The sequence below is a fragment of the Anolis carolinensis genome, chromosome 4, assembly GCF_035594765.1.
Source record: "Anolis carolinensis isolate JA03-04 chromosome 4, rAnoCar3.1.pri, whole genome shotgun sequence".
In the NCBI taxonomy this organism is placed as follows: Eukaryota; Metazoa; Chordata; class Lepidosauria; order Squamata; family Dactyloidae; genus Anolis; species Anolis carolinensis.
This window is the reverse complement of record NC_085844.1, coordinates 199,946,998-199,973,076: the sequence shown is the minus strand read 5'-3', so window position 1 is coordinate 199,973,076 and position 26,079 is coordinate 199,946,998. Positions and strand designations below refer to the sequence as shown.

At 42.1% G+C, this 26,079-nt stretch overlaps 1 protein-coding gene across 1 annotated transcript in view; it reads right to left on the bottom strand.

The window, feature by feature from the left end:
* Positions 1–513: 513 nt before the first annotated feature.
* Positions 514–26,079, bottom strand: part of mfsd4a (major facilitator superfamily domain containing 4A) — a 61,197-nt gene continuing 35,631 nt past the window's right edge. Inside the window, exons 4-10 of the mRNA XM_008115680.3 lie at positions 14,700–14,868; positions 11,064–11,179; positions 9,392–9,565; positions 8,632–8,779; positions 8,077–8,147; positions 3,777–3,897; positions 514–2,012 (exon numbers count right to left, since the gene is read on the bottom strand). Of these exons, the coding sequence (XP_008113887.2) occupies positions 1,951–2,012; positions 3,777–3,897; positions 8,077–8,147; positions 8,632–8,779; positions 9,392–9,565; positions 11,064–11,179; positions 14,700–14,868 (861 nt within the window). The 3' untranslated portion in view covers positions 514–1,950. The remainder of the gene's footprint in view (positions 2,013–3,776; positions 3,898–8,076; positions 8,148–8,631; positions 8,780–9,391; positions 9,566–11,063; positions 11,180–14,699; positions 14,869–26,079) is intronic.

Sequence of the window (26,079 nt, the reverse complement as noted above, 5' to 3'; positions counted from 1 at the left end):
GTGAATTCACACAAACCCGCCCTTCCTTCCCCTCTGGCAAACCTCTCCCTTTCTCGTTGCCTTGGCGGCGTAGGAACTGGAGAGCGGGCGCCTGGGGCTGCCTTATATGCCCCTTGGGAAGGGGGGCGTGGTTACCGCCAAAATTTGAACTTCAGCTTGGAAGAGTTTCCGTCGGAACCTGCGCAGGCGCAGCTTCTCCATTAGTGTGAATTCACAGAGTACACTCGAAGAAACATGGTTACAGGTGAGCAACCTGTCCTTATTTGGCAGGGTTCTATGCCACACACATTCAATGTCTTTGTTCTAATAAAATATACACGATTTACATTAGAATAATTCTGGAATTCCCATCAATTTTGACTTCAAAATACAGACTTCCAATTTTTCTTTTGCATAGAAAGTCACATTTTAAACCCCTTAAAATACTGTTACAGGAACAAGTAGGTATAAAGTTGATCGTATGCCTATATATCTTCCTGCAGGTAGGATATAGCTAAAAGTTTGAAATCTTAATTTATGGAGAAATATGTTTTTATTGATTTACACAAAATGGCAGACATGGTTTGCTGCAAACCAGAGGATGCTTTTTTTCTCTTTGTAGACATTGGAGTACAGAGTACGGCTTCTGCCTATTCCTCATCATTCTTAACAGCTATAGCTCCAGTCATCTGCTTTACTGAAGTTGTTTTACCACATAAAACCATGTTTTGCTGATCTGATTAATGTCCACCTGGTTCTGTATCTTAATCTGAAACCTCCACCAACCAGTAGGCACAAACGGTCCCTTAGAAAAAGTCAGTGTCCATGTTACTTAAGGTCCCAAGAAAACACAAGCTTTGTAATCAAGGAAGGTGTATATTACTTGGATGACATGAAAATCAAAAATGGGGGTGCATACCCATGCAACATTGCAATCTGTAAAGCCAAATGGCAACACAAATTTAGTATAAATGTACAATTTTGAAATTAGTAGTGCAACAAGCCTCTTGGGAAAAAAATAGCTCTGATTGAGTGAAGTTGCTAGGTCCCATCTTAAAAGTCACTCCACGAGTTCATGCGACGAGAACAATATTAAAACATTCCTTTATATACATACACATGTATATCTGTGGGACAGCATTTGCAACAAAACCAACTTAATTCTGCTAAAGCTCTATCTTAAGACTATCCTAATACCTTCATTTATAGCAGTCATAAAAATGACCACAATAATCTGGACATTCAGTACCTCTCAAAAGTGCTGCTCCTAGAAGGCACCTATTATATTGCACAAATGGAAAGGACATGACATTTGGTTTCATATACTTCAGGAGTTAGTCTGTTCTGCCTAATAGGGCAGCCCACAGATCTTATTCATTCTAAGGTGCTAATTCTGAAATGTCAACACAGCTCAAGCTATTATACTTCCCACTGTGTGGCCGCAGCAAAATCCCATCTGAGAACAGTAAGATTTCAATATTACAATTTGATTTGGCGATTTACTGCATTTTTTTCTTAATCTGTATCAAAGACCTGGGATTAGAGGGCTTTTAAAAATTCCCCAGTAGCAAATAGTTTTCCAAATGAGGGAACAATGTCCACTAACTATAGCTGCCTCCTGTTTACAGTGAATATAAAAACCCAGGAGACCTCCCACTTGAGGCCTGTAAAATGACATCAATACATTTTCCCCACCACCTGCACTCCTGGACGGACATAGAGTAATGCACGAGAGGAGTTTATGCTTTCATGTATCAAAATTTTCAGCCCTTCTAGAATTTTGCAGTTTTTCTCTTAGTTTCAGCTGCAGTGAACCTTCTCTGGTAACAGATGATTGGTTGATGGGTACAAGTCATAACCAACAAGTTTGATTGTAGAAAATTCAGGTAGTTTGAAAACAGGCGGTGAGAGCAATTCTTTCAATTGGAGAGTGACATTGTGCTTGTTCCAAATACAAACTCATGGCTTCATTTAGCTCTGATAAAGTCCAGGTTCAGCTATTGGTGGTGACTTGTCAGGTGACAGATCTATATCTGCAAAACAAAATGTCAACTGCTGTTTTTTTTTAAAGCACAATAAAACCTGTTCACAGACTGTTCAATGAGGAACATGGTAAAATGTCTTCCACTTCTTACATCCATCAAGAGCTGCTTCATACAGTACAGTAACTATGGCCAGATACTGTATTACCTGTATCTTTGACATAAACATCTCTCGTCCATGGATTCATCATGGAAAATTTGTGCTTGCAATGCAGAATTGTATAGCATTGGTTTACATTTGGTTTGTAACTGGGATTTATACTGATATTTTGCTTCTTCCTAGCAGTCTATGACAACAGTTCCAAGGTGAATACTCCTCCACCCCCCACCCCAAAAAAATCACATATTTTCACTTTGAAATATATTTGTAGGAGAGTAGGTGATGTAGTGGCTTTGTTCAATTATTTGTCTTACACCCATTGAATATTTGTTATTTATCAGAACTGGTTTTATTAGCATTAACAAGCCCCTAAGCCTGGGATCCTGTTGGTGACTTATAGTGGCATAGAGTTGTTACATTTGCATTACTTACTGTTTTGAGTTGGGTATAGTAGGGATGCTTACAAAAACTGTGACCTTAATGAGAAAGAGGCTAAGCTCCTAAAATAACCAGGCACAGCATAATGCTCCACAGTTCTATGCTTGTTCGTGGACCTGGGAGGGACAGCTGCTCCTTACTGATGGCAAGAGAATGGAGAGGGAAGATAATCCTGAAGATAAAGATGGTTTGGTCTCTGGGAAAAGAGGAAGGCTAAGACAAGTGTATATAAGAATACAGTACACCTATCTTATCCTATCTGAAGACTAAACCAGCTGCATCTTTGTTGTCTGAGCTTCCTCAGCTTCATCCTCTCCCCACTGGTAAATAGCAGGAACGGCAACACTTTCCAAGGGCTTAAAATCTGCTGGGGTAGGGAAGTTGTTAAACCTCAAAAGGGCTAAAGATCAGCTCTCACACTCCATCCAAAAATAAGCCTATGTGCACATAAGCCATAACTATATTTGTGAATGCCACTAACAGGATTCCAGCTAAAGCCACCTTGCCAAAGTGCTCAAGAGTGGGGGACAGCTTTTGGTTGTCATCACAACACCTGCACCCACCATACCTCTGTTGTCACCTTGTCTTCACTTTTGAGTAGATTGCCACAGTTATGCTTGCCAATAAGATTTGGGTCCCCGGCAACAGACCCGGGGTGTGTTGAACATGTAATCGTTTGCTATTTTACTTCCAAGGGGGACCAGAAGCACTTATGTGCCAAAATACTAGGGCTGCCTTGGGTAGGCAACATCTTAATTGGGGAAAATTGGGTGGGGCGTATGCTGCTTCAATTCAGGCAGCAAAATGTCTTGGGATGGCTCCATCATTCAGCTAAAATAGCAATAGCCGGTATCCTCATAAATGATTCTGTATTCCTGAGTTCAGCAAAGAAAGCCAACTACTGTTTGCTCATTTATTTTGCTTCTTCAGACTTTCAACACATTTTATGATATCCCCACACACTTCCTGTCTACGCAATATGCTTCATTTTTCTTGAACTCTAATTCCAAGAGTAAAGAAAGTAAATGGGTGTTTGGTGCTGGAACACTGTGGCCCATCCAAGCAGGAAGAAATGACAGGAAGCAGCTGTAAAATACACATTTCCTTGCATTTTCTCCTCCTCCGATCTCTCCAGCCCACTCTACTGTAACATGTAGACCTCCCCTTCCTTTCTTTTTAAAAGTGGAAAGGGGTATCAATGAGCTGGCAGTTCTTACCTGACTGGGGCTGTGGGTGCATCCTGTGGAAGAATAGAAGGAAGATGTAGAAAATAAAGGCCAAGGCTCCAAATATGGTTCCACAGACCAGGAAACTGTAACTGCCTTGATCGTGAATGATCTGTCAAAGAAAAACATAAAGCTGATGTTCTGCAGTTCCAGAAACTCACAACAGCAACACACTAATATGATAGCCTTTGAGGCCAGAGAAATAACAATGTTAAATCCTTCCAGCAAATCCTGCTGGGGCTATGGAGAATCTGTTTCCCTTGAGCAGGTTCTTTGGGACAGATTGTCTGACCTCCAAGGGAAAGGGGGCAAATGGCATCTGTTTCCTTGGGGTTTCCACTAGCCAGGGAGAAACTTCCAGCTGAAGAAGTCTGCTGTTCAGCTTCTGATAATATGCATGTATGAAACTGTTTCCTCTTAGAACTGGTCTCTCATTTTTAACTTGTTGGACTACAACTTCCCTCTACCCTGACCAACATGACAGATGGCCACAGACAGCTTGGAAAATATGAACAGTGCTTGCAGAAGTAAATAACCTAGTAAGGGTGCTTTTCTAGTCCCATAAAACTTACTGGGCTCCAGTTAACATCACTAATGGTCAGAAATGGTGGGGATACGTGGTCTTACAACCTTTTGATGGCTGTATGCTCTCCAACCTGCTATCTATGTATTCAATGGTCTGCTACACTGCATAATATCTTGGAGCGGGGTTGAAGCTCAGCAGTAGATCACTGGCTTTGCAGGCTAGTTCAAATTCCTGGCATCTCCATAGAATCATAGAATCATAGAATCATAGAATAGTAGAGTTGGAAGAGACCTCAAGGGCCATCTAGTCCAACCCCCCGCTAAGAAGCAGGAAATCGCATTCAAAGCACCCCCGACAGATGGCCATCCAGCCTCTGCTTAAAAGCCTCCAAAGAAGGAGCCTCCACCACGGCCCGGGGGAGAGAGTTCCACTGCCGAACAGCCCTCACAGTGAGGAAGTTCTTCCTGATGTTCAGGTGGAATCTCCTTTCCTGTAGTTTGAAGCCATTGTTCCGTGTCCTAGTCTGCAGGGCAGCAGAAAATAAGCTTGCTCCCTCCTCCCTATGACTTCCCCTCACATATTTGTACATGGCTATCATGTCTCCTCTCAGCCTTCTCTTCTGCAGGCTAAACATGCCCAGCTCTTTAAGCCTCTCCTCATAGGGCTTGTTCTCCAGACCCTTAATCATTTTAGTTGCCCTCCTCTGGACGCTTTCCAGCTTGTCAGCATCTCCCTTCATCTGCGGTGCCCAAAACTGGACACAGTATTCCAGGTGTGGTCTGACCAAGGCAGAATAGAGGGGGAGCATGACTTCCCTGGATCTAGACGTTATTCCCCTATTGATGCAGGCCAAAATCCCATTGGCTTTTTTAGCTGCCGCATCACATTGTAGGCTCATGTTTAACTTGTTGTCCACGAGGACTCCAAGATCTTTTTCGCACACACTGCTGTCAAGCCAGGCGTCCCCCATTCTGTATCTTCCAGGTAAGAAGCACCTGAAGAACTACTGCCATTAGCCAATACTGAGCTAGAGGACCACTGATGTGACTTGGTGTAGGGCAACTGTATTCCTTCTTAAGATGCAATTCTTGGGAATAGTTATGAGAACTAGTCAGATGTCATCACGGTGTGAGTGTGCAAGTTTAGCATTGGTTCACCAAGATGGAAATCATGCAGATCTCTAGATAGCAGTTGCAATTCAACATCCCCTTTGTGTAACATAAATATCTGCATGTGGAGATACACTGCAGCAGCACTACACAATCTCTTTGAAGAATAGCAATATTGTGCAACACATGAATGACTGCTGCTGCTATACACAACTGCACTGCATAATGTTGCTGTGTGCACAGCATCAGTTCTGCCTCTTTCAGCAGAATACATCTGTTACACTATGATGAACAATTTAATGTGTATGTCACTAACAAGATGGTAACCATTCACAGTGGCTTCAATTGATATACTTTTAGTAAGTGACTTATGCCTATGTCTTCTTTTAATTTTGTCACTGAAGTAGTCAGAATTGTCTACTGACCTTGAGCACCAATCTTGCTCCCTCTCCAAATCCACTTTTACTTCCTGCAGCTAACCCAACATTTACTGGCCAGTGAGGAGTGTAGGGATGTGGAGAAACATCCAAGTATCTTTCTATAGCTGCATATGCAGTGATGAAGCAGCTCTGCGACATTCTGGGATCTTTCAGATGTTGTATAGAGCAGAGCTTCTTAAACTATGGCCTGGGACCCCAAATTGGGTCATAATAAATGTATGTTGGGGTCGCCTTTCCTTCTCTTTCTTGCATGCGTACCCCTCTGCCTTTCCTTCTATGCCCCACGTGTGCATGCACCATCCTCTCAGCTTCTTGTGTGCCCTTCTCAACTTTTCCTTCTCTCACTAGCATACGCATGTGCCACCCTCTCGCCCCTTCTTTCTCTCCCTCATGTGTCTCTCTGCCTTCCCTTGTCTTCCCTACGTGTGAACATGTCTCTTTCTCTCCCCCCCCCCCCTTATATACCTGTGGGCATGTAAAAATGTCTAAGATACAATGGAATTGCAAGTCCCTGGTGTGTTGTGATATTAGCTCTGTGCACCCAGCTACAGGAACACACCAGGATAGTTCTCTGCCACCTAAGCACCCCAATGGCCAATATATGGCTACACAACAAATAAAAAGTAAGGGGAGTGGGTAACAGATGAGATGTGTTACAGTTCTGCCTAGTGGAGCTTTATATCTCCCACATGTGGCCATTGTTGGACTGCAGTTCTCAGCAGTCCAATGAAAATAGTTGCAGCTTTGTTGTAAGAACCCATAATCAGTGTCAGCTTGCTTGATGGCAAGTGGGGCCCCTTAAACATTATGTTAAAAGTGTTAATGTCCTTCTAGTAGCTTGAAAATCTAATAGATTTTCCAATATTATTAATGTATGAACTAAAATTGATGTATTACTAGTTTAATAAAGAAACAATACATTCATTTTTGAGGGTACTTGATATTTAAGTATATAATAAATGACTCTGATTCGGCTTATGTGAGGTTAACACGCACATTACAAATAATAACTACTAGCTGTGCCCGTCCACGCATTGCTGTGGCTACTTTACTGTAGTGTTGGACTGGATGGCCTGTAGGGGTTGGACTGGATGGCCTTTAGGGGTTTCTGTTATCTGTATGATTGTAGGCTTGTATTATGATTGATTTTGGAGGTACGGGATGGCCATCTGTTGGGAATGTTTGGATTGTGTCCTCCATGGCAGAAAGGGGTTGGACTGGATGGCCTTTAGGGGTCTCTGTCTGATTGTAGGAGTGTTGTATTATGAGTATTGTGGAGATATTGGATGGGCATATGATAGGAGTGCTTGGTTTGTGTCCTCCTGCATGGTAGGAGGACTTTGAACTGGATGATCCATAGGGGTGTCTGCAAATGATAGGCTTGCGAGTGTGCAAGCGTGGAGGAGGGGGGGGGCGGGGGAGGCTCGGGCGTTTTGTTCCCAGGCGGCACTTTGAGGCCCTAACTTGCGTGCCACCATTCCTCCCATGCTATGTGCCCGGCTGCTCGTCCCCCCCCCCCCCAGAGGGTCGTGTGGGCCACTGTTTCCCAATCCAGGGTGTTTTTGAAATGTACTCTAAGGATGTTGTGGGAACTCGGAAGAGAGGAAAACCCATTTTGCGTGTTCATTACTGGGCGCCATTTTCTGCCCCAGGCTTGCGTGCCACCGTTCCTGTGGGAACAGGGAAATGTAGTTTAAAGACTTAGCTGAATCTCCCTGGAGAGGGAAGTGGCGGTTTTTCCTTTGTGTCTCTCTGGTGCTGCGCGGTCCTCTGAGGAGGACTGTGGCGAAGATGGCATCGGCGGTGGTCAGACGCAAGTGTGCACGTGAGCGTTTGTGGGGTTCGCGCGGTGGCTCCTTTCCCACGCAGGCACAGTTGGTGTTTAGGGGTTTTCGACTTTTTGGGGGGATGAGTGTGTTATGGAGTTGTGGTTGTGTTGTCGGAACCCAGCAGGGAGGACCCTGGGTTGTGTTGTCAAGTTTCGTGTTTCTGTGTTGTTTAGTTTTGTTGTTAACCTCTCCTCTAAAGTGGTCAGAACACTTTTATATATATAAATATAAGCTCCAATCTTTTATGGATGCCTCCCCTTGTGTTCTGACAATATTTTTAGACCCAGTTTGCCACTAGCTGTAGCCCAAAATCATTTGGAAGGGCTACATGATTCAACCCTTATCTTATACCCACCAGGCTGCTCATACTGTATCTTGCACACTTACCGACCCAACCAGTAACTGCAAAACCATCTCTCCAATTCCTGCTCCTGTCACCAACACAGTAGTGGCACAGCCTGAAATGAGAAACACATGGTTACACTCTGCTTGTGTTTCAAATAGACAAGCAGATGAAATGAAGACTGGACTAATATGGCAGGAGTTTGTATTCCATATTTTAGAGCATATGTATGCAAAACCTGTAAGTGTTATTGTCAAGGATTCTGGGACTTCTAGTCTAGATGAAAGCTCTGTAGATATGGCCTCCATCATACCAGGAAACACAATAACTATAGAGCAAGACAGTCAATTCAAATTATAGGGATTGAAATCCATGGTCAAAATACCACTCTTCACTTAACAAATGTCATCATTTCTGAACACAGACTGAGATGAATGAGCTTGATGGGAGTAAGAGTCCACATCTGGAGAGCCACTGTGTGATATGGAAAACCCAGAATATCAATGTTGTAGCTTGAGATGGGCACTCTAATTTATTTTCTGGTAGCTATTTAACAGTGCATAGCTCTCAAGCAGAAGGAAATAAGAGACTTGAATTACCTTTGTACTGAAGGATGTCTTCAGTGTAAGCCAGCACACTGGGGAAAGTACTGCTAAGAAACAGGCCAAGAGAGGCAGTCCCCACAAACAAAAAGACCACACTGTAGGAAAAGATCAGTAGCAGGAAGAATGTTATAAGCACCCCAACCTGGAAGGACAATAAAACAAAGGACAGATATCAGTATGGAATCAAAGATAAATGAGTTTTTAAATTCATAGAATGGTCAGTCTGAAGCCCAGCCCATTACAATCACAATTTCATTTCATTTACATCGCTAAGTGCTCTCCTTCCATGTAAAACTAGAGCAGGATAGATTTTTGAAAAATCTCTTTACCAACAGCAGCTGCCTCTTGGAAAGAAATTGTCAAAGGACTGATAATGTTAGGAGAATAGAGAGCTAAAAATATCTACAATACAAACCCAAATTAAATATTAAAATATAAGGTATGTTGTGAGAATTCCCAAAGAGCCCTTGAAAACAGAAGGTTTAAAGGTACAGACTACTCTGTTAGGGATTTCTAGCTCCTACATTTATCAAAGTTCTTTGAAAGAAAGCAATCTTTCGTGATGGTTTACATTTTCCTCAGTTGTGAAATTCTCTGTGAAAGAAATGCTAATATCCCCAGATGAGGCTGTCAGTTGCTGATTAAATTAGTATTACTCACTGGCCTAAAAGTGAAGGAACAGACCTAGGGTTCTTGACCAAGAGCCAGTATCAACTCTGCATTGAAAAGAAGGGAGACTCAGATTTGGCCTTACCACATTGATGAAAACCATAGTTGCAGGGTTCATCCTGTATGAGACCGGGATGGAGATGAGTCTGCCCAAAGTGATGAAACCCCAAAAGAGACTAGGCAAATAGCCGGCCATCTTGTGCCCAATGGAGAGGGGTTCCTCCACAGCATAGCTGTACACAAAACCAGAATACTCCCCCTGAAATAAAAATAAAAGATGAGCCATGTTAGTTAGGTTTGCACAGCATAGAACTTACCTCTTGAGATTCTAAGTTAACATACACCTAGCATTCATTCAATTAACAAATTGCTCCACAATTATAATTAACTGAATGATATGACAAAAATTAAAGCCAACTAAAACACAGTTCTGAATCCAATTGTTAATCCCAACCAGAACAGATTTACGGAACCTCACTGATTCAATAGATCTACTCGGCCTAGGATTCACAGTTGGATTTAGGCTACATATCTCCACATAAACCATTTGTAAATATAGTATCATCACAATAATAAGTTCAAAGCAGAGACTTTAAACCCCTTAAAACACACATGAAAGAAGATGATGAATGCAAAAGCAACAAAATTCCAGAGAAAAACCACAAGAAAGAACAAGGAAAATGAACTGAAACACAGAGTTTTAAAGGCCTGAAGGAGCTTTTAGTTGGCTCTGAAAAGACTTGAAAGTTGGACCACATAATGGAAGTATGTGAGTTGCTACTTATGCCATATTGTAGTAATGTAGGATCTTGGCTAAGGAATTCTTCCAAATGAAATTCAGCTACCAGTGAGTTACTGGCACATAAGTACTGCAATCCAGGTGCAGACTTCCAGGGCTTAGAAAAGTTATATTTCTGGACTAAAGTTCCCAGGATGGCCAGTGGATATGTTGGTTTCTGGGAGCTGTGGTCCACAAAAACAACTTCTCCAAACTCTACAATGTAAAACAAAAATAACCATCATAGATAGCCTTTGTTCTGCCCCCCACTCTGGAGAGGTCAGACTGTATAGGACTCCCTTTACATGACGCAATTATAAAAGGTAAAGGTTTTCCCCTGACGTTAAGTCCAGTCATGTCTGACTCTGGGGGTTGGTGCTCATCTCCATTTCTAAGCCAAAGGGCTGGCGTTGTCCGTAGACACCTCCAAGGTCATGTGGCCGGCATGACTGCATGGAGCACAATTATCTTCCCGCCAGAGCGGTACCTATTGATCTACTCACATTGGCATGTTTTCGAACTGCTAGGTTGGCAGAAGTTGGAGCTAATAGCGACCACTCACACTGCTCCTGGGGTTTGAACCTGGGACCTTTCGGTCTGCAAGTTCAGCAGCTCAGTGCTTTAACACACTTCACCACCAGGGCTCCAATTATAGCACAACTTTAAATGCCATAGTCGAAAGCCTATGGAATGCTGGGATTTGCTAAACACACCTAGCTCCCTAAGTTGCTCCTCACAGGACTTGACTTCCAGTTAAAGAAAAAGCATAGCATTAAAGCTGTGCAGTGCAGTGATTTCCAAATTCTAGTCTTTCAGATGTTTTGGACTCCCAAAATATCAGTTGCCTTGGCCAAAGATCAGGAATTCTGGGATATGTGGCCCAAAACGCCTGGAAGACCAATATGGGAAACACTGGTGTAGTGTGAAAGGGCTCTCTGTGTGGGTTCAACATGGCTCTCCTTCACTGCTTGCCTCTTACCATGATTCCATCAGTCATGAAAAGAAGAAGGGCTCCAGTCACATGAACAGCAAAGTAAGAATAAGGAGCTCCTCTGAAGTTCTTGCTCTGGCAGCATCCAAAGAGATCATTATGGCCTGAGGAGGAGAAAACAATACCATGTGATTTTTTCTATGTGCAGCACTGGTTTAGCAACAATTGAATGTTGGGATCATATGGATATGTCTGCCTGTACACCAGATATCATCTGATTCTCAAAACAAACAAACAAAAAAAAAAACAAAAAAAAAAAACAGATAAAGAGGAAAGCTTAGTTGTACTGCATCCCATTCTGAGGGCAAGGAAATGCGGTCTTACAGCCATCCCTTCACATTTGTGGTTTTGACGTTTGCAGATTTGAGTATTGATGGATTTGATTTGAAATGTTCCCTTTAGGGATCCCTAGGTCCTCCGGTATGATTCTATGCTCAGCTTCCTTCAGTCAGGCTGGAGGACCTAGAGTGTACTAGAGAGAGCACCTATCTACCGAATCCTTATGTCCACGAATGTAATTCTATGGGCAGTTTCTGGTGGAAACTGACCATAAAGTTGTGCTAGAAGATCTAGACATTCTTAGAGAGGTGTTCTCTCTGGTGAAAAAAAATAGCAATTTCTTTATTTACATTTTTTCACTTTCATGATGGTCCAGTGCACGTTAACCCAGCGAATGTGGAAGCTGAGTGTACTATCAAAGGGGGTATTATCCACATTTCACTCTTCAATTCTGTAAGTGTATGATGCTGTTAAAATTGCAATGTTCATTAGCCCTGGCAAGCGTAACCAGGGATATCTAGCATGCCAAATACTCCCCATCCTTGATATACATGAAGGAATAAATACTATGGTGTCCCATTTCTGGAATTCTGTCCTCTTGGAGACCTGATATCCTCATATCCTTCAAATTTCATGTCTTCAGATCCTCTGAAGATGTCAGCCGCAGATGCAGGCGAAACATCACAAGAAAAGCTGCTAGAACACAGCCATACAGCCTGGAAACCGCACAACACTCCAGTGATAGCCTCGTAAATTAAAACCTGGCTCTTTCCCAAGGTTTTGGAACCTGGTGAGCATGGCTTCATTTGGAACCTTCTGGCTTGTGGATTTCAGTCCAACAGTTTACACCACTGTTTTTTAAATTTCTTTCTAGCTGTTCAATTGTTTTGTTGTTTGTATCTGAGTTCAAGATCTCTAGAAACATGTCAGGAGGAGCATATTTTAAACATACAGAGAATGAAGGAGAGCAATGAAAAAACTTGTTCTGCCTCCGAGACACATTAAGAACCTCACCCTGGCACCTAACTGCTTTGCTTCCTTAACGGCAGGGTATTTTTTTCACCCAAAGGATTACATTTTTCAGGAATAATTTCCTGGCAGCCATATACCAGCAGTGTGTGGGGCAAAGCCACAAAATCCTCCCTTCTCACACAGGTATCCTAAAAAATTCCCTATGCAGTCGACACTCCTCTGTTCAATTAGGGTTGTGGGTTTTTAAAGCCTTCCATTGGAGCACATGGTACCCTTTTCCCACCAAGACTATCACAGGTGGAAGGAGACACCAAGACATCTCTGTGCTTCTCACACTCACCTTAGGTGTTAAGACATTTGAAAACAAGGACATTTTGCATACACATATGCATAAGGATGGATTTCAGGTCCAATGGAACAAAAACAGACTTTGCCTCCAGCAATTTCCCACATTAAAAAAATCTGATTTGGGTTAGAAAGCACTGCTGTCTTCATGCCTGGCTGGATGCTGTGGGAATGTGACCAAAAAAAGTGTGTGTATGTGATAAGTTAGTGTGCTATGTCAACAAAGGTGCTGAATGAAATGAATTCAATAGTTTATAAATAGTTAGACATTTATAAACTAGTAAATTATTTTTTTGGATTCTTCTCTTCTTTTTAGCTGGATGTTGCAGCTACCAAAATGACCCAGTAGCCTCCCTGATAGTCAGTATCCTCTAGAAATATTGAAGTAGCAGCCCATAGTTCTCCATATAACTGCAGAGTATGGTTAATGTAGTCTTGTATACCTGGAGGGTACCATGTTGGGGAAGGGTGTATCATCATCATCATCATTATCATAGTTTCCCACTTTCCTCTCTTAAAAGAGACACAAAGTGGTTCAAAGTGTACAAAAATGGACCGTCTTGGAGGAAAGTTACTTGAGGTTTTGCATGTCTTTTCAGCCACCTGGAATATGCCACTTGCCAGCTATATCAATGTCTCAGGTTTCCTACTTTGCCAAATGCACCAAAGGGAAAACAACTCACATAGCAAAGCTTGTGGGGTCTGAATCAGAGAAGCCAAAACAGACATGCACACAGATATGAAAACCTGTTTGTGTGTGCCAGGGAACTGGCATAAATACAAAGGGCCTACCAATCTTGCAGGGGGGTGGGTGGGGAGAGGAATGTGTAAATGCATTTGTAAATTGCTACATGCTGAAACAAAACTACAAAATAAATGAGCAGAGATGTTTTTAGAAGGCACGCAGTAGCTGCTTTGACAAGGTTCCACTAACAAGCTTCTTGGCACATACTCTCTGCTTTTCATCTTCAAACCACTTTGTGAGCAATGATAATTGCCTGATTTTTACGCACAAGAATTCTTGCAACTTAGGGAAACAGATACCTTTGCCTAGAGGGAAACGCCATATTTATTATGAAGCCAATGTAGGTATGACACATCTTTCTTTGACAAAGCATTCTCTATTGTTTATCTATTGACGTGGGTGCTAAATGTCATCCAGGAGGGACTCAACTGCAAAGTGTTAGGAACCAGATAAATACTCGCTCAGGAAATTGTCCCAGAGAAGTCATATTCTATAGAGCTAATACTACCTTAAAATATGCCCGAGCAGCCTACGATATTATAGGATTAAGCTATTTGATTTGGCTCATTTAACCTCATGTATGTGGAGGAAGCTTCAGGGAATCAATCTAGAATTACCAAAATGGATTAGGAGGCTAGTCCATTAGTTAATTATCTGGTTAGCATTCTGAAAGTATTACCGCAATGTATTTCTGTGTTTTGGGTTATATGTTTAATAAACATTGACTTACTCCTTTCCATGTACATTAAAGGGAGGGACCTTTGGGCCCTTCAGGTATTTAGGTCTATAACCCACCAACAAGCAGGCCAACCAGTAGGGCCAATGATGAGGGATACAATAATTATATTGAAATGTTGTACATCCCTGACAGAAAATTAGAACAAGATTTGATAATTGTAGCCTTCTAGATGCAGAAGCTCCATCCATCTTAGTTGATGGTGGAGACTTATAGAAGCTATTGCTTAAAGAGCTACACTTAAAGGGGAGCACAATTAATCAGCTCTTTTTCAGAATAAAGTTAAGGAATATTTTGGAATTAGAGATCCATGTTAACTGCATCTTCCCCATATCAATAGGTAATTTTCCCAAAGGAGATCATGAATATAATTTGTCTCATTCTTCATGAAACAGCACACTACATGTGTGGGATTAACTGGGCTGATATATCCCATGTCTACAGACCCCTGATCATGTTGACTGGGATATTATGGGAAATGACCATCAAAAAAGAGGAGCTATTCAAAGCTCTATGTCCATGCCACAATTGGTGTGGGAGCGCTCACCTAATTCTGTTTGAAGTTTTGGCGAGGAAGTGGAAGAATCATCCCCGTCTGCTGCCCGGGTTTCCAGGGCCAGTTCATCTGCAGGCAGCAACGGGGGACTGTTCTTGTGACAGCACGGCACCAGCCTTTCCTTGTAGAGCAACAGGAACACGGCAATGGGGACAGGCAGCTGGAGATCAGCAGAGAAAGCACAGCTGTCATTTCATATCGACTGATGACCTGTTTGCCACTAGATGGCACTGGTTTGTTGCCACAGGCCCTCCCTGTACATCATCTCAAGCAAACCTATGATGCTTAAAGTGTCACTTTTCTTCCCTTTGGGGTTTTTTTTTTTTGAAATCATCTTTGCTTGATGAAGAAGTAGTGGGATTTAAAGTTAGCATGATGAATTTTACACCATTCTGATTTGTCAACTGGTGGTGCCCTTTTGTTTATTGGTCAACATTGTGTATCTTTGTTCTTCCACAGATTTTTATCAAAAGTTTTGGTTGTTTTTGTTTTATGCATGCTTGCTGCTTGCCTACAGTGTTAGGGTGTCTCTTCACTATAGCATCAATGCAGTTCAACACCACTTTAACTGCCAGGATTCAGTGCTATGGACTCATGGAAGTTGCACTTTTACAAAGTCTATTACCTTCTTTGATAAAGAGTGTTGATGCCACACTAAACTATAAGTCCCATGATTCTGTAGGATTGAGCCATGGCAACCAACTGTTCTTAGCTGTGATTTTTAGAAGTGCAGTGTAATATATGAGAAGAGGCATATGGCATAAGAGCTCCTACCACACAGCAAACTCCAACAGTGTGCAAATGCACACAGTTCTTATATAAGGTACAGATGCAGGAGCAGCTGGCCATAGGGACACATCCAACATGTAGCTGATTGTTCACCAGTCTGCCTTACCACAGGAGGAGATGAGCAACTGGTGAGCATATCCCCAGGTTCTCAGCAAGCTAAGCTGTAAACCTGGAATATAACTTCTCATATAATTTTGAGAGAGGGCTTTCATGCCCATGCCAATATATATATATAGGATTACATGTAATCCATTACTGTATATATAATCTAACATAATCACGACAGGTTTGGTTCAAGACCCAGAGACATACCAGTTTTCATATAATCAACAGACTGAAGTACAATGACTCCTGAATTTGCAGGACTGGTTACCTACAGTTTCACTTGTCCATGTCTGAATAATATGTTCTCTCTATCAATTTTCTTGATCTTCCAGCATGTTTCTAAGGTATGCTTCCACCAGAAGCTGACAGAGAATCGCAAGAAGAGCCAAGAAATGCTGGAGTGGTGTTCTCTCTAGACATTTTCTTGGTCCTCCAGCATGATTCTAAGGTATGCCTCTACGAGAAGCTGATCATAGAATGGCACAGGAGTACCTAGAAATGCTAGAACAGTGTTACATTTAAGCATTTTCGTGCTCCTTCAGTGTGACTATATGGTATGCTTTTGCCAAAATAGTTTATTTCAATAAACTATTTTAATTAAGCACAGTATCACATTTCCTTGGTAGGTCCAGGAACATATCCCACACAGATATAAAGGTTATACTTTAAGTTTACACTACTTCAGTCTGTTGAAATGCTCTCTTACTCTGCTGGCAGGTGGCAGCCTAGCCTCACTGTTGCCAGAAACATTGGCACTCCACTCAAAAGCCTTCTAGGATACAACTAATTGGAGGTATGTATTTAAAGGGAGGTATCTAAGTTGCAACTTAGACAGAGACAGCCTGAAGATCTAACTTACAATGCAGTTCTGGAAGGCTCACAATTCCGATATATTGGTGCAACACCCTCTAAATGTAATGGTTCTCAATCTGTGGGTCCCCAGATGTTTTGGCCTTCAACTCCCAGAAATCCTAACAGCTGGTAAACTGGCTGGCATATTTGGGAGCTGTAGGCCAAAACATCTGGGGACCCACAGGTTGAGAACCACTGGTTTAATGGTTATCAGTTGGACCAACTCAGTTATTCAGTGGAACAGTGATTTTATTAAGTCTATGTGTTTGTGTATGTATGTGTGAGTTTAAAGGTGAAGAAATGATACAAGAGAGGAGCTAAATAATCAGATTAATACAGAAAAGGACAATCATAACTACCAGCTGGTTGTTGAATTTGTTTTCTTTGTGTCTGTGAATTAAAAGAGCTGTAGTTCCACATTTCTTGGTTTTTGTTGGCTCAAACGCTCAATTTATGTGCTCCCCTTTCCCCTCTCCTCAACTGCATTCATTTAAGAGCCCTTCATTGTTTGCTCAATTTATGTGCTCCCCTTTCCCCTCTCCTCAACTGCATTCATTTAAGAGCCCTTCATTGTTTGCAGAACAATAGGAACATGAACTGCCAGTTTCAGTCCCTATGGAAGAAAAACCTTTTCCCCTAATAGTTAGAATCCTTCCGGAGGTCAGGACCAGTTTGTGTTAATGGCAAGCTTGCTCTGGAGCCGAATAAACAGATGCAGATATCAGTCCCTTTGAAAAACCCTGCACTAGGCAAGTACATTGTGTTTGCCCAATCTAACCTTGACATTTCCTTCCACAAAATGCAAAGAGTAATCCACTATGCATGTGGAAGCATAGAACTCGAAGGGGCCTCAAGGGCCATCTAGTCCAATCCCCTGCTCAATGCAAGTGGCTGCAAGGAAGAAAGCAAAGGATGGGGAAAGCACTTCCAAATAAGACATTATTATGACACAGCATTTCTGTACAAAAGTTGCATCTAAGGGTCCTGTCACAATATAGAATTATAGCATTATGGTTCCACTCTGACTGCTTTGGCCACATCCAATGGAGTCCTGGGATTTGCAGTTATGCAAAGAGTATTGAGAATTCTTAGCTAGAAAGCATTAGTGCTAAAAAGAACATGCTAAAAAAAAATCCCATAGAATCCCATAGGATATTGCCATGGTTGATAAAATGGGAGTCACAGTGCTATAACTGTGTATTCTGAGATAGTCTTTAGCAAGGATGCTAAACTGGATATAAGAACTCACATTTTTTCCTTCAAAACATCTTCCGTTTCTCGTCCTTCATTAAGTCTTCAGACCAAGCTTGAGCAAACGCAATCAGATAAGCGAAGAGGAATGGTATAAACCATGCCCTAGGTAGCCATGCATGTTTATTGGCAAAGATGTGCAGATCGTGCTAGAGAAACTGAAGTATTTGCTCTTAACTGGGTAAAAATCTCCCTCCAGTTCATGCACAAGAAACATTGATTTGCAAAAACAAACAGAATGTTTCCAATGCCTTCTTTTCTTCCAAAAGCTATTAATAATAACCAATAGCAAATTTGGAATTAAAACAGAGAAAACAGAAGAGAAAACGTGTGTGACCTGGTGGCTTTAGTTGTTATATAGCACCTGAAGCCCATATTCCATGCACAGCTGTCCCTTATGCACACATCTGGTTGTCGTGCAGCTGCAGCAAAGTCAAAAGGAGGATTCCTGCAGGAAATACGCCCAAGCCTCAGATGTGCCTCCAAACATTGCAAATCTTTCTTCCTGAAGGACTGTGATCATGAGCGCATTTGGACATCCAAGAAGCTCCATATACTCAGCATAAATAAACAAAAGAAACAGTAACTGATGTCTAAACATTAAAAATTAATATGAATTGAATGTCGCTTACTGCTTCTGCTATTCATTTTAGACATTTTTAAAACATTTATTTTTAATCTATTGATTTATTTTTTCAGCAACATAAGTATTATTATACAATTTATAAAGACAATAATGTTCCCCTCCCTGACTTATATCACTATATACAGGCAGTCCCCAAGTTACAAACATCTGACTTACAAAAACTCATAGTTAAGAACGGGGGTGAGACAAGAGGAAATGAGAGAAATTTACCCCTAGGAAGGGAAATTTCACTCATCAAAGAGTTATCATGGAGAAAATGTGTCCCAACTAAAGCTTTATCTCCAATCCACAACAAGCCAAATTTTTCAAAATTGAATTATCACAGGGACAGAAAGTGAGGTGAAATCTTTTGAACAGGGGCACAGACAACAACAACAAACTCCACAGGAATGTCAAAAATAGCTATAATCTCACCAATCTATCATTTTAGACAATTTTGTCATTCTATATTATCTTTTTTTTTCAATGTTCAAAACCTGGCATTGTTTTAACATTTCCCTTTATGAATAATATAAATGATTCCCAATCTTTTAAGAAGATATCAATTGACTAAAGATAATTTGTTCATTTCTACCAGTTCTGAAACTTTTGTAGTCTACTTTTCTTTTTTAAAATGTTGTAATAGTCTTGTCTGGTAATGTTATTTGTCAGCTTCATATGCCACTACATTTGAAGCTGCCTTGGAAATGTTATTCAAACAGCACTTTCAGAGTTATCAAATGCACTATCTGAATTATGAACCTATAACTACCTCCAGTTCTGGGAAAGAAGGCCTTAGTAAACACATCTCACCAGTTTCCAGTGATAGCAGAAACTGGGAACCAAGCTCAGCCAAGCTCACTGTACTGAAACCAAGTTATTTGGATGACACCCCAACTTCTGAAAATCTTGAGAAGTTTTCAAGAATGCCCTACAGTGTGGTCACCCATGTAAACTGCTGCTGAGCCAAGAATATATACATAATGAGTCAAAGTTTAAGGACCCAACTAATAAGAGACTTGAAAAATGAATGACATTAACAGCCTCTTTACTAGGATGGCAGACAGCTTTTTGGGAGCTATTTTCCTTCCCTAGCAGTAATTTCCAGAAAGCCATGTTCAAAAGAATTTTATAACACACAAAGAGGAACATACATGCACATACACAGATAATTTATTTCATTTCAAATCCATCCACATACATGGCACTCTCCCTCCAATTTTATCTTCACAACAATCCTAGAATCATAGAGCTGGAAGTGATCAAACGGGCAATCTAATTCAATCCCTTGCCATACAAGGATCCCTGAAAGATGTCCATCCAAATACTGTGTAAAGATCTTCAAAGATGGAGAACCCACCACCCTCTGGGGCAGTCCAATCTATTTCTTTTCTTGTAATTCAAATCAATTGGTTCATCTATCTATCTATCTATCTATCTATCTATCTATCTATCTATCTATCTATCTATCTATATTTATATCCTGCCCTTCTCACCCAATAGGGGACTCAGGGCGGCTTACAATAAAACACATATATAAATTGTACAATACTTGTAAATCAATTAAAAAGTTATTAAATTACATCAGACATTCATAAAAACATTTATAAAATACAGATGGGCATGTTCGAATCTAAAAGACTGGGTCTGTCAATTGAGTTCCAGCGTACATAATAGTAATTAGTGCTGCTAATTGTTATTCGAGAGCCTGGCCCCACAACCAAGTTTTGACCTTCCTACGGAAAGATAGGAGGGAGGGAGCCTGCCTGACTTCACTGGGGAGGGCGTTCCATAGGCGGGGAGCCACTACTGAAAAGGCCCGGTCTCTCATCCCCTCCAGCCACACCTGTGAGGCTGGCAGGACCGTGAGCAGGGCCACACCTGATGATCTTAAACTTCGAGGTGGGTCATAGCGGGGGTCACGTTTGGACAGATAAGCTGGGCTGGAACCGTTTAGAGCTTTATAGGCTAACGCCAGCACCTTGAATTGTGCCCTGTAGCTAATTGGCAGCCAGTGGAGCTGGCGTAACAGAGGAGTGGAACGCTCCCTGTACGCCGCTCCAGTTATTATCCTGGCAGCCTCCCGTTGGCCTAATTGAAGCTTCCGAACAGTCTTCAAAGGCAGCCCCACGTGCAAGTGCATTGCAGTAGTCTAAACGGGATGTAACAAAAGCGTGGACCACCATGGCCAAGTCCGGCCTCCCAAGGTACAGTCGCAGTTGGAGCACAAGTTTTAACTGTGTGAAGGCTCCCCTAGCCACCGCTGAGACCTGGGGTTCCGGGCTCAACAATGAGTCTAGAATCACTCCCTGTGATGCCTCATGGGCCTTGTAGTCCTGTTCCTAGTACTATCGTGGCAGATGAAGATGAAAACATGGGGTTTTCGCCGGTTCAACAAGACCCGGAGTCCTTTCACCTGCCGGATGTTGATGTTTGCCCTCAAGAATTCAGTAAAACAGGCCTTGGGCATTCCTCCCCTCCGTTTCCCAGGAGGGAATCTTACTCTAGAGACAGAGGAGTCAGAGAAGCAAATCGGAGGAGTTTACGGATCGCTGCCAAACAACAGGCTGATTAGGCCTGCTTCCCTTGGGAAATTCTAAGGAGTCATGCATCTGGACAGAGTTGGGTTTCGCTTCTCGTTCTCTAGGGAAAGAGATTGTTGGCGGGAAAACGAGACCCAATATAGGTGTTTGGCGCGGGAGACTCTTTGCGGAGTCAACAGATCAGCTTCAGGAGTGAGATTGTGTGTGGACTTCGTAACCCCAGTTCCTTGCCTCCCGGATCAAGTATTCAAGTTTATGCATCGCTTTGCTTTCAACCACGGACCTTGTTCCAGGATCCACGGGTTACCTTGTACCTAGTCACGGACCTTGTTAAAGAACCAAGTTTCATCCAGCCTTGTTCCAGCCTTGTTGTCAAGCTTCATTGGGCTTCTAAGACTCTGACATTTCCCCACACTATTGCTTGGCAATAGTGTGTGTTTCGGTATTGGATAAAGAACTTTGAACTCTAATATCATTTATTGGACTATACATTTTTGGACTATATTTGACCTCATTTGAAAGGTCTGCTTCTGAACTATATTCTTCACTTGTTTTTATTGCTTTTATATATTTCCTTAATAAAGATATTAGATAGAGACTGGCCTCCGTGTATGGTTCTTGGTGCCCAGCTAACAGAGGTCTGACACCCCCAGACTGCGAACCTGCGCCTTCAGGGGGAGTGTGAGCCCATCCAGCACAGGCTGTAACCCTATGCCCTGTTCGGCCTTCCGACTGACCAGGAGGACCTCTGTCTTGTCTGGATTCAATTTCAATTTGTTTGCCCTCATCCAGTCCGACACTGCGGCCAAGCACCAGTTCAGGACCTGAACAGCCTCCTTAGTGACAAGTGGAAAGGAGTCAACCAAGAATCCCTGGAGCTGCGAGGCAACCACATGTTCCAAGACCTTGCCCAAATATGGGAGACTGGAGATCGGCCGAAAGTTTCTGAATTGAGTGGGATCCAGTGATGGCTTTTTCAACAGCGGCTTGATCACAGCCATTTTTAGGCTCGCTGTTTCTAGAGCAGCAGATGTCACCCCTCAGTCATCTCTTTTTCAAGCTAAACATCCCCAGCTCCCTTTGTCATTCTCATAAGATGTGGCTTCCAGAGCTTTGATAATCTTGGGTTTGTGTGTGTGTGTGTGTGTGTCAGGAGCGACTTGAGAAACTGCAAGTCGCTTCTGGTGTGAGAGAATTGGCCTTCTGCTAGGACGTTGCCCAGGGGATGCCCGGATGTTTTGATGTTTTACCATCCTTGCGGGAGGCTTCTCTCATGTCCCTGCATGGAGCTGGAGCTGATAGAGGGAGCTCATACTCACTCTCCCCGGGTGGGATTCGAACCTGGCAGCCTTCAGGTCAACAACTCAACCTTCAAGTCGCAAGGCTTTAACCCACTACGCCAGCGGGGGCTCCGATCATCTTGGATATTGGCAAGCTGGAACATGACCAGGGAAAAGTGATCACCTTGGTCACCTTTCCCTGGTCATGTTCCAGCTTGTCAATATCCTTTTTGAACTGTGGTGCCCAGAACAGGGCACACAATATTGTACCTGTAAGATAGGTTAGTGCCAGTGCAGAGTTGATAGGCTTCCTCTGCTGTACTCTAACATGGCATCACATGGGAGGTTAAAAAGTAAAAAGTATTCAACTTGAACTTGAGGTAAAAATGCAGAAATGACCCCACCTCTCCTCATCTGGGAGAGGACGGATAACCTGGCTGCTATTCTATTCATCATGGAACATTTTACTGCTATAAAGAAACAATTGTAAATGAATGGTCTGATTGCAAAAAATGCAGTCTGACGAGTCAGGCACAGCAGCAACTCTGAGTATCGATACACAGGCTTGGTTGTGGCCTCACCAAACTACAAAGATCAACACATACATCTGCAGTGCTGCCCATTCCTCAAACTAAAATATTCCGAACCAGACTTCATATATCAGAGGTGAAGGAAACAAGACTCCCACTGGAGTTTTATTTTCTAAAATGCAGGGGCCTCGTTTTAGAAAACCATCACAAAGAATTTCATGGCAAACTAAAACAGGAGTTGGCAACCTTTATCTACCCAGTGCCATGTTCCCTTGTAGATAATCAAGAAATGGTCACTGTGCACTAGATGGATGGCAGGTAAAGCCAGAAGCAGGCAGGGCAAGAATCAAAAGTAGATCTCTTTTAGCCACCTTCCTCCTCTCCTCTCCATCCACTTCTCTGTCTTTTGCACTTCCTACCTAATGGGCTGTTGGGAGAGGGATCGTTCGCACTTGCAGAAGATGTGGGGAAATTAGACCAAAGGAGGCACAAGATCAGTCTATGGCAGGCATGGGCAAAGTTTGGCCCTCCAGGTGTTTTGGACTTTTGGTTGAAGTCCAAAACACCTGGAGGGCCAAAGTTTGCCCCTACTTGGTCTATGGACTATATTAGGCCTTTGGCTGCAGATTTCCAACTCTCAAATCCAAAGGCATTATAGAATAGCAGCTTTATGGAGGCATGTGCTTAAACTGAGCAATGTTACTCTTTCCTGTGCTTAAGGCCCTTTTACACTGCCATATACAATCCAGATTATCTGCTCTGAACTGGATTATATGGCAGTGTAGATTCATATAATTCAGTTCAAAGCAGATGATGTAGATTAACTGCATTTATAATCTGGATTATATGACAGTGTAGAAGATGCCTTCTTCTTTCTAAGTTTGTATATAGACTACTGCACACATCTCAGCCTCCTCTAATTTTATCTTGCATCCTACCTTTCCTTTCCCTTTCCTTTCTTTCCTTTCTTTTCAGTTTAAGACTGAATGGTGCTGATGAGCTGACTTGGCTGCCATGGCCAGGTTCATCTGCCAAGATACACACAGGCAGGGCCAAGGAGTTTTATTACAGGATCTCACAACTCGACATGCTTGCTTTAGTATGACATACTGAACCTCCTGGTGCACTGTTTAATGAGAGGCCTTGGCACAGAGCTCAGCAGCCAAGTGCAAGCCTAAACAAACAGCAGAATCAAAATCATTTCACACATGACTAAATACTCAGCCTGCAATGCTAAGGAGAACCAGCATTTGTGTGGATGCAACATATATTCAGTTAATATAAAAGGTAGACAGATTTAAAAAAATTTCATCATCCAACTCCCTCTAGATATATTGGATCATTATCTTTTAAGTCAGCAGGCTCACATTGAAGGATAAGACTCTAGCTCAACCAACTTGATAGACTCAGACCGGGGAAAACTACTATGCATCTTCACAGCAGAGATCAGCATTGAGGACTTGTTCTTCTATCTTTCAGATGTGCATTTCTGTAATTGCCTGCTCACTAAATTATGCTTTTTGTTATGATTTACATTACCACCACAATCTTTGGCTTTCCACATGTTTTGGAGTACATTTCCAATCAGACTCCAACCATCACAATCAAAGGAAAAGACAGGTGAATGTTGCCATCCAAACATCTGGAGAAGACTAATGTGTTCTTAACTAATATGACCGAAACTGAAAAGTTAACAACATGTACACAGAGTCTGGATAGATTACATTTCTGGATTCCAGCTTAAGGGTCATCAGCCACTATGGTTGTTAGTTGAGGAAACTGCAGAACAAAAAGGTAACAAACACTTTAGATAAAGGGCCCTAGCTCCCCCAGCAAACTAAAGCTTCACCTTTAGGTGCTGTTGCTAAGCTTAAGCCTTGCACAAGGGAAGAAATTGAAGAATTTTGGAAACTGCATAGCAAAAAGTTCTAAACCACTGGTGGTCACCTTGCACACTGGACTCTTGTGAGGAAACTGAGACAAAAGGGTGCATCTAGCAGGATGGCAAAGTTTCATGAGATCACCAGGAGAGGGTATGATGTGTCTTGGGTCGTGATGCTTTTTTCTGAACCTGCTTTGTTGTTTTTAACGCTATTGGCTATGTGACACAACCACAGAGCGCATCTAGAAACCATCAAGTTAGGGAAGACTGGTCTATGTATATGTTGTATTATATTTCTACATTACCTCCCACAAAGCCTCCTGAGAAGATGCACAACAAATAAACACAATTCAAACAGTGCAATGGTTAAAAATAAAATAAAAACATATTAAAATGTCCTTTAAAAGCTTTTAAAAGTAATTAAAAACAACCATAAACAGTTAAAATAGATCAACTTCAAACACCAAATGCCATGTGGAAGAGGACTGTTGTAGCTGTCTGCCAGAAGCACAAAACTGAGAATAGCTGGCATATATTCCTTTGCCAGGGCATTCCACAGTTTCCCATCTCTCTAGTCTGTTAAGATCATTTTGAATTCTGCTCCTGTCTTCTAGAGTGTTGGTTATCCTTCCCAATTTGGTGTCATCTGCAAACTTGATGATCATGCCTTCTAACTCTTCATCTAAGTTGTTAGTAAAGATATTGAACAGAACCGGGCCCAGGACGGAACCCTGCGGCACTCCACTTGTCAGATAAGATTGCTTATATTCAAAAGCTTTGTGTAAAAGTTTCTACTACATGGAATAGATAACCCATACATTTTTCCTGCTTAGCCAAGTAGCTGAAAGTTTAGACTGCAGGCATAGAGGCAAGAAGTAAGACACTATGCAAGTTGGCGCCTAAATCTTTATCTGCCAACTTAAAAACATATCCAATTATTCCCTGAAGAAAAAGTGACATAATTTACACCATTTTAACAATATCTGATATTTTATATTGTTCTCATGCCCATTTCTTTAAATTTACCACAGATACCTCTTTCACAAGTCAAGCTGTGCTCTTTCACCCTGCCCACTCCATGGACCCCCCCCCCCCCAGCAAAAAGGACAGATGAGATTTATTTTTTTCTTAGGCCAAGAACATCCATTTCTCTCATTCCACCAATTCCATATGTTTGATTGCATCAGTCTTTGGCAGGCACAGTTGGCTGTTCTAATATTTCCCAAGCAAAGCACAAAATAGAAGCTAGGACACCCACCCAAGGCCTAGAAAACCTAGTAGAAGCTGTGAAGTGTTGAAATTGTGCAAGCAGATTGCAAGGGAGCTCTTTAAAAAGCTGGTGCCAACACCCTCAGAGGCAATTAATCATAACAAAGCTTTCCTCTAAGATTATCAGAGGAGACAATCATAACGAACTTTTTTTTATCAAACATTGTCTAGAAGAGGCTACTATAGTGTGGCAACCGAATTTGCAATGAATTACAATGTCAAGAAAGAGTCAGAGGTTTTAAAAT